Source organism: Lactuca serriola, chromosome 8, assembly GCF_051521515.1.
Source record: "Lactuca serriola cultivar US96UC23 chromosome 8, Lser_US96UC23_V15, whole genome shotgun sequence".
Lineage (NCBI taxonomy): Eukaryota > Viridiplantae > Streptophyta > Magnoliopsida > Asterales > Asteraceae > Lactuca > Lactuca serriola.
In genome coordinates, this window is record NC_136415.1 from 301,082,285 (window position 1) to 301,090,799 (window position 8,515).

Genomic DNA, 8,515 nt, shown 5'->3' on the forward strand with positions numbered 1-8,515 from the left:
CCGTTTTAACATTTTGCAATTGTCCAAAATGGGAATGTCCACTGTCAGATGAGCTGAATGAGGAAAATGTGTATTCACTATTCACATAAGTTTTTAAAATTTCGTGTTTTTAATTATTTAAAAGTTTTTCCTATGCAAATACTTCATATTCGCAGATATAGCTTTTCATCTTATGCAAATACTTCATAATATAGTCATTTGTTTAAATCCTAGATGACAAGTTTAACAGATTCTTCAAAAATACCAACTTTCACAAACAAAAGATAGATTTTTTTTCGAAAAAGAAATAGCAATGATTATAGTAATAAATATTTGAAGTCTATCCAAAGACCTAAAATACTACAACAAAAATGAAAAAGTTCATTAAAAAAAAATATACTATTCAATATTTGCATAAAAGGGCAATAACATAAACTCCCTACAACACAAAATTTCCCTAAACCTTTTTCTCGTTCAAAACTCTGTAATATCATATCATATACTCCTATTCCCCTTTAACCATATGATTCAAAACGACATGAAACCATTTAAAAAAAATAAAATAAAATAAATAAAAACAGATTACAAGATATTATGCATTGAAGCTGATTCACGTCCTCTTGATCTTTGAAAAAGTTCCTGTTTCTGAAAAATACGTGCTCTGTGTTCCACTCCCAAGTCTATTAGCATCTGCTTGTGGATCTATAAGATCAATCCCCTGAAAAAAAAAAAAAAAAAAAAAAAAAACAAATATTCAATTATAAATTATTCTTATAATTTAGAAACCATAGATGATTTAGGGTTAAAAAGGGAAATAAACCAAAAACCTGAACAGGTGTGAAAGCTAAACTTGACGTCAATCCAGAGGTAGCCCCACCACTACTATATTGTTTATCTTTGCCCCTTAACAAAATTTCAAAATCAAACATATCCATAACAAATTAACATTACACAATTTTCAAGAAAAAAAAAATGAAAATGAAATAATTAAAATTTAAAAATAAAAAAATTACTTTTTAGCAACTTTAGCAGCGAGTTTGCTTTGACCAACTGAAACACGAAGCTTTCCGTTTCCAGCTTGACCAAGCATACCGTATCCTTCTCCTAGTCCATCACCTGTTATGAAATAAAATAGTATCCAACTTTAATTTTAAAAAAAAATTAAAAAATTAAAAAAAATAGAATGTGTATGTTAAAGATAGGGTGAGGTGAGGGTGAAATTATTTTAATAAAATATTTTTACCTAATGAGCTCTCTTCAGGCACTCCAAATTGCATTCTGTTTGCCAGTTTCCTCATGTCTGTAATCGCATATCTGTTAAAGTGTAAAAAAAAAAATAAGTAAATAATGATAATAAAGAAAGGATGAAGAAAAAAACAGCAAAACTAGGTCTTCTATCTTGTGATAAAATATAAATGCAATGTTATTTCACAAAATATATATATATATATATATATATATATATATATATATATATATATATATATATATATATATATATATATAAAACCATGCAAAAATAGAAAATGTAAAATTCTTAAAAGAAATCATAATTTAAATAAAATTAAAATACGTCTAAATGATGATATTTTAGGTGTGTATCTTTTTAAAACACTAAAATATTAAAAGACACATATGTCGGGTGGTTTGCGAAAAAGAAGAATAATGTAGGGACTATTTCTGTAAAATGGATGATTATGAGGTGAAAAGTACCAACATACAAAAAGTCTAGGCACCAAACTTGCAAACATAAGAAACTTTTGTGGCCAAAATTTGAAATAAGATACTTTTTGTGGCAAACTGGATGATTAAGGGGGTGGAAACTGGAAAGTGCCAACATACAAAAGTTTAGGGACTAAATTTGCAAAAATACAAAACTTTCACGGCCAAAATTTGAAATAAGAAACTTTTTGTGGCAAACTGGATGATTAGGGGGTGGAAACTGGAAAGTACCAAAATATACAAAAGTTTAGGGACCAAATTTGAAAACAAACGAAACTTTTGTAGCCAAAATTTGAAATAAGAAACTTTTGTGGCCAAAGTCTCAAAACACAAAAGAAAGTTTTGTGGCTAAAGTTTGAAATAAGAAACCTTTGTGGCCAAAGTCTAAAACCACAAAAGTATACTATTTATTAGAAGTTCATCTTTCATATATAGTAGGAGTAAATTACATGAATGGTCCCTATGGTTTGGGGTAATTTGTACGTTTGGTCCCTAATTTATTTTTTTAATTCGGAGGATCCCTACTGTTTGTTTTTGTTGCACGCTTGGTCCTGTCTTACCTACAAAGAATATTTTGCCCTTGTTTTTTTAATTTATTTAAATAAGGTGGGGCAGATAAGGTAAGATGAGGTGGAAATTGGTTTAGGGGTGTGTTTATTTAAATAAATTAAAGAATCAAGGACAAAATAGTCTTTTTAGGTAAGACAGGACCAAGCACGCAACAAAAACAAACAGTACGGACCTTCCGAGTTAAAAAAATAAAAGCTGATTAAAACCCAAATCAGCTTATACTAAAACACTAAATAAAATTACTCACCTCTCTTTCATTTTCCTCAATCGTCTCCCACCTCTTTTCTTTTTAGGTTCAGAATCCGGAACAGGAAGTGGCTTAGGTTGCTTAGCTGGCGGTGGTTCTTGCCACTTTTCAATCTTCTTCCTAATCTCTTCTCTATACATTCTCCCTTGTTTCCCAGACGGGTCCCCCCTAATCGAGTCAACTCGCGCAGCAAGCGTTGACTTTGCAGCCAAAAGTCTACAAGCCCTCATCTTTAACCCTGGAGGCGTTGTCTGAAAAACCTCCGTTTGCTCAATATACCCAACTCTAAACTGAGAAGTAGCAGTTGAAAATCCCGCCAAATTCTTCTTTTTAGCACCCAAAAGCTGCACATTACAAGCTGGCATTTTCGCAAGTGATGTCAGCCCGCCAGCTGTCCCCATCAGTTTCGCAGCAACTGCACTTCCAACAATCGCGGAAAGATTCGGCGCGATATAACCCATTCTACTCTCTACAAAATCTAGAACTTTCTTTTTTGAAGCGTCTAATGTAAGGGCACGATCGCATGCTTCGATTGTTTTTTGGAGGGTATTTTCGGGAAGTGGCTTCCCACTTGTGGTGGAGGCTGTGACTGAAACAACCATGATTATGGCTGAAGGGAGAAGACCTTCTAAGTCAACTAGGGTTAAGTCAACTTCATTTCCGATTTTTTTGACTACACGTGCGTAATCGATTGGGTGATGAACAAGGGATTCGAGTTCGGGAAATTTTAATCGGTATTTATCGCGTATAAAATTGTGGATTATGACGATTTCGTTTTCTATGTCGACTGATAATGTGTTGCATTCGACTATTAGTTGGTATTCGGGATCGTCTTCTAGTACCATGGATTGGTTTGACATGTTTGATCCTTTTTCAAGGGCGTTTTCGACTTTTTTCATGATGTCTGTGTAACGTTGTGTTTTTTGTAGCTTTGAGACATTGTCTAAGTCATCGTAGTTGAGGGCTTCTATATCGGCTATGTCTTTATTCACATCTTCTTCCATGTTTTCTGCATCCACGTTTTCTTCATCCTGTTGAATACAAAATAAATTGTAAATAAACAAGAGTTTTAACTTTTAAATGATATTAAGATAAAACGTATGTTTATGTTCACCAGGTTCTCATTATCGTTGTCAGATAGATCCTCAAGATCTGCAAGAAAAGAATCTTCAAGGTTTGCCTGGAAAAAAAAAAAGAATAAATTTCTGTTATGAACAGATTAAGATTTTCCTGTTATGTTTCCACTCTATTTGATTCAAGCTGTAATCATATGTGGAAGCATATATTGTTGCTCATTGAATGTAGATTAAACCAAGAAACACACAAGGAATTGCGTACATAAAGATTAAAAGGCATGAAAAAATGAATAAGAGTGTTTCAGAGAATCCATACCATTATTTTGTGGAGAGCTGTAGCTCAGATATCAGAAACAAAGGCAGAAACTTGGATACTTGAAGTGTTCTTCTTCACTCTATCTACAATTAAATGCATAAAACTGTAAATAGTAGAAAGAATCACCACTCAATAGTCGATTCCCTTTACAATTCGAAGGTAAAGCAATATCTTTCGGGGAATGTGAGGAGGATTTGAAACGAGAAATAATACATAATTAAAGTAACCTAAATCAAAAGATTTGGTATTCACAATTTCAATTCCATCGAACAATCTAGGGTTTCAACATTCAATTCTTGAAATAGTCCTAACCAATAAAAACTGAAAACTTACATATACGATACAACTTGAAAAAAGGTGAAGCGATTGACGGAAGTGGAACACGGAGCAACGATCGTGAATCGTCCCAGCAAGAAGAGACGGCGAGAGTTCTGTTATCTCGACTGGTTGGGGTGGAAGCGAATGAGTTACCTTGCTTCTTTTACGATTTTCCATTTATATATTACTATATTTTAAAGATTCCAAAATTACCATAACCTTTATATTTATATTTAGGGAAAATGATTTAAAAAGGTAACAAAGTATCAAAATTATACAAAAAATATCATTATTGTTATTTTAGTATAAAAATACCAGGTTCCTGCTATTGTAGGTTACCCAGTTGTTTTTTATTTATAAAGAAAATAAGATATATTTGGAATAACTCGTGGCTTTCCCCTTCATTATTTCTCCCAAATTGAAATGATCTAGGGCTTTCCCCTGCCACCATGTTTGAGAAGAATGAATCTCCATGGTTGTAAGCAAAAATCCAGTTGCAACAAGATGGGTGTCTTTACGCACTGTCTTGAAATCTGCCATCAAAGAGTATGCTTGATCACCGGTGAGCTTTGATCGATTTCAAAAGCGGGATTGTAGTGGCCTTCAAGCAATCCTCCAATAGATCATTGAGACCTTCCCTCTTCACACCCATTTTCGATTACAGATATGCCCCTTGACCCACCTCTTCACCCTTTTTGATTCGATCATAACCCTTCCTTCTCCTTTCTTTTTCATGTTTTCTACAGGTTTGAAGGGCCACCCTTCTTGATTTGATCACCGCCCTTCCTTCTCCTTTCTTTTTCGTGTTTTCTGCGGGTTTAAAGGGTGAAGAGGACGATGTATAGGGTCTAGAATTTTGGAGATGAATGTGTGGGTTTGAGGCTCGATAACAGGTGGGTGCTCTGTAATTGGGGTGACAGTGGATGACAACAGTGGAGAGGGAATGGTGTTGATGGTGGCTGTAATGGAGGTGGGTTAAAGGGTGTGGTTGTGATGGAGAAATAAGGGGGGTTTATAGTGAATGAAGGTTGTAAAGGTTATGGGGGTTGACTGTGGGAATCATGGATGGAAAGTGGTGTTGTCCGGTGGTTCAGGTAGGGTGAAGAAAATGAATGGAGGTTGCCTTGCACGTAAATGGTAGGGGATGATGGTGGGGCGTTTGGTGATAGTGTAAAGCTGCTTATGGTGGATGATAATGGAGGCATAAGGGTGGTATTCGATGAAAATGATGGGAGAAGGTGATGGATTAATGATGGTAGACGATTACCTTGAATACCCGGTTACCATGAGGATAAATAAGAACAAAACATAAAGTTAAATGGTATTTTTTGTACAAAATCATAGTTCATTGGTATTTTTTGTACTAAAAAAACAATAATGGTCATTTTTTGTCACACCCCAAAACCAAGAACGGCGGAAACGTTCTAGGGCGGAGGACGTCATGTACAGTATCACAACAATGAAAGTAGTAAACAAGCAACAACACCATCCATTGCATTAATAATAAAATTTTAATACAAATGTTCTGTCAAATTATAATAGACACTAAAGTATAAACAAAATGAAAGATAAGTCTTGAACGAGCTCCATCTTCTTTAAACCTTGCATCGGTACCTGTCTATCATTGACCTGAGGATACACGTATTTTGAAAGCGAGTATTAGCTTTAAAGCTAGTGAGATCATAAGTATTTTAGTGTCTTAATTTGTATGTAAGTATTTGTATGTATATGAATTGTAAGTATTGGAAATGTATATGAACTTTAAGTATAAAAATGGTTTGTAAAACAACTGTAAACGTTTGAAAAACCCTAGAAATCCCTATGATTCCTACTATTATATAAGGGTGTCTTCTACCAAGACCTAACTGTTCTAAATGTAGTCTTCTACCAAGACTTAACTGTTCTAAATGTATTCTTCTACCAAGACCTAACTGCTCTGAATGTAGCCTTCTACCAAGACCCGACTGCTCTGAATGTAGCCTTCTACCAAGACCCGACTGTTCTGAATGTAGTCTTCTACCAAGACTTAACTGTTCTAAATGTTCGTTTCTTGTAAAAGTGTGTAATTTTCCCAAGTGTAACTATCATTAACAAAATATAGTTTGTACACTAAATGTTTAAGTGAAAAGATCACTAAATATATGTAAAGGGTAAATTAATGTAGTACTGAAGTGTTGTATTATAGGAACTACTATTGTACTAACTACCTTAAACTGGATTTATATTAAGGTATCATGTGATTAATTGTACCATACTATCGACTAGGTAACAACGACAAATTTCGTAAAAAGGTATGACGTTTGGCACCCGCAGACCTGCAGGTCCGGCTATAGCTAGCAGCAAGGTGTAGGATAGTCAATCCAGTATAGATCTATACGCAAACTCACGCTCTCCCTCCAAGAGACTCTGGCTAAAACTCGGGCCATGACATTGAAGGCATGCTCCGATACAGTGGATCACAATTGTTAACGTATTCATGTATATGTAATGTATTGTTACTCATTCTAGTATTGTTTGTTTATGTTCTCTTCCTAGTATAATCATATATGTTCTTATTCTAGTATAGTTGTATATGTAATGTATTGTTAATCGTTCTACGAGTGCTAGCTGTAATGTGTGTGTTCTCTCTCTATCTAGCAGATATAGTAATGTACTGTGAGTGCTAGTTGTAATGTATGTTCTCTCTATCTAGCAAGTATTGACTCATGAATGAACTGACTCATTATATGATATCGTGTTCTAGTAATAGTTCTAGTATCTTCCTAAACTACCCATATGGTAGCTTACTAGTAATTTAACTGGTCTGTATGAACATGGATGTATACCCTTGCTACCCAAGGGCATTGGATGAACTGGAAGGACCTTTATGACTATATATGTACATATGATATATAACTAATATTTAAACAACCTTCGGACGGATACCCGATGTCCCACCAGACCACATCTCAAGCGCAAAAAGGAAATAGGGTGGATAGCCTTCCTAAGTCTTTTAAACATTTCTTATATAACTATACATATAGGCATGCAATTGATAATATAAAAGCATAAAATAAGTTTTATTATCTAAGAAAAGATCGAATTGATGTCAATCTATAAAACGGTTTGAAAGCATGGGTTTGATAAAACAGTTTAAGTATAAGGAAACATTTGTTTGAGACACAATTGTAAATGAGTTTGAATGGAACATACAGAGTAAAATGTACAGTTTAATAAGGAGTTTTAAACATAATAAGTGTTTATGATAAACATTTGAAGGAAACTGTTTGGTAAAACGGCTAATGAGTAGCCAATCATTTGAATGCTGCTTATTAATCATAAGTGATTGATATAATAACTAGCATGATTCTACTTGTATCCCCCCCATAAAACATTTAAAAACAGTTAAAACATTGATTAAGGGGTATGAACTCACCTGTTGCGAGTGGATCAGAAGGAAGTGTCGGATAAGTGCTTGGTGTCAAGTGAAGACTTAAACACGCACAAAGATCCTAATTACATATGAGGACATATGTATATAAACAATTAGTCTTTAAACAACTAATAAACAAGTCAAGACACTCTAGGACATGACAAACACTTTGTATAAGTGCTAAGGAGTGCATCTAAGTGTTGTAGGGAAAGGCTAGTATGATTAGGGTTCAAGGAACACTCTTAAATTGAGTTTACTCCCTAAGGACCAACACCGCTTGAGTTTATGGTTGTAAACTCTTGAGTTTACGGTCGTAAACTCCTAACCTTTTGACCATTTGTTGTTTTGAAGTCTTCTAAGCTATTCCAAGCATTCCTACTTCATGATTTAGCCTTAGGAAGTGTTGTGTGGCATCAAAACACTCCTAAATGGAGTTTACGGTCTAAGGACCATTTCTCCATGAGTTTACTACCTTAAACTCATAAGTTTGGTATTTGGCGGTTTTCAAGTCCTTAGCTCAAACATGGCAATAGTCTAGGTTAGATTTAGACATAAGGAACAACCGTGGGATATTTATGGGACTTTTACACATCATTTAGGGTGTTTACGGTTTTGGGAGATCCCCAAACCATAAACACATAAAAATGAATGATTTTGGTGCTTTTTGTGTGATAAACTCTTCAAGTATGAATCTAGACAAGTCCCTAAAGCATTGTGAAGCATCTAGGCACCTTAACACACCATTTTGGCCCAAATCTTGGTGTTTACGGTTTTGGGACCTCCCAAAACCGTGAACACCTTTATCTTGGTGTTCTTGGGACATTTCTATGGTATAAACATGTATGGCTAGCTTTAAATGACTCTAGGATAGAAGT

At 34.5% G+C, this 8,515-nt stretch overlaps 1 protein-coding gene across 2 annotated transcripts; it reads right to left on the reverse strand.

The window, feature by feature from the left end:
• Nucleotides 1-363: 363 nt before the first annotated feature.
• LOC145068564 (U4/U6 small nuclear ribonucleoprotein Prp31 homolog) lies at nt 364-4,400 on the reverse strand. 2 transcript variants are annotated; one of them, XM_079015542.1, is made up of 8 exons: nt 4,244-4,400; nt 3,911-3,993; nt 3,633-3,698; nt 2,519-3,549; nt 1,223-1,293; nt 993-1,095; nt 807-882; nt 364-697 (listed from the first exon to the last, which is right to left on the reverse strand). In XM_079015542.1, exons 2-8 carry the CDS (start codon nt 3,911-3,913, stop codon nt 590-592), a joined length of 1,458 nt encoding a protein of 485 aa, XP_078871668.1. In that variant the 5' UTR covers nt 3,914-3,993; nt 4,244-4,400; the 3' UTR covers nt 364-589. The 2 variants fall into 2 exon arrangements, with proteins under 2 accessions (XP_078871668.1, XP_078871669.1); XM_079015543.1 differs by having other exon boundaries at nt 3,911-3,989; nt 4,244-4,385.
• Nucleotides 4,401-8,515: the final 4,115 nt, after the last annotated feature.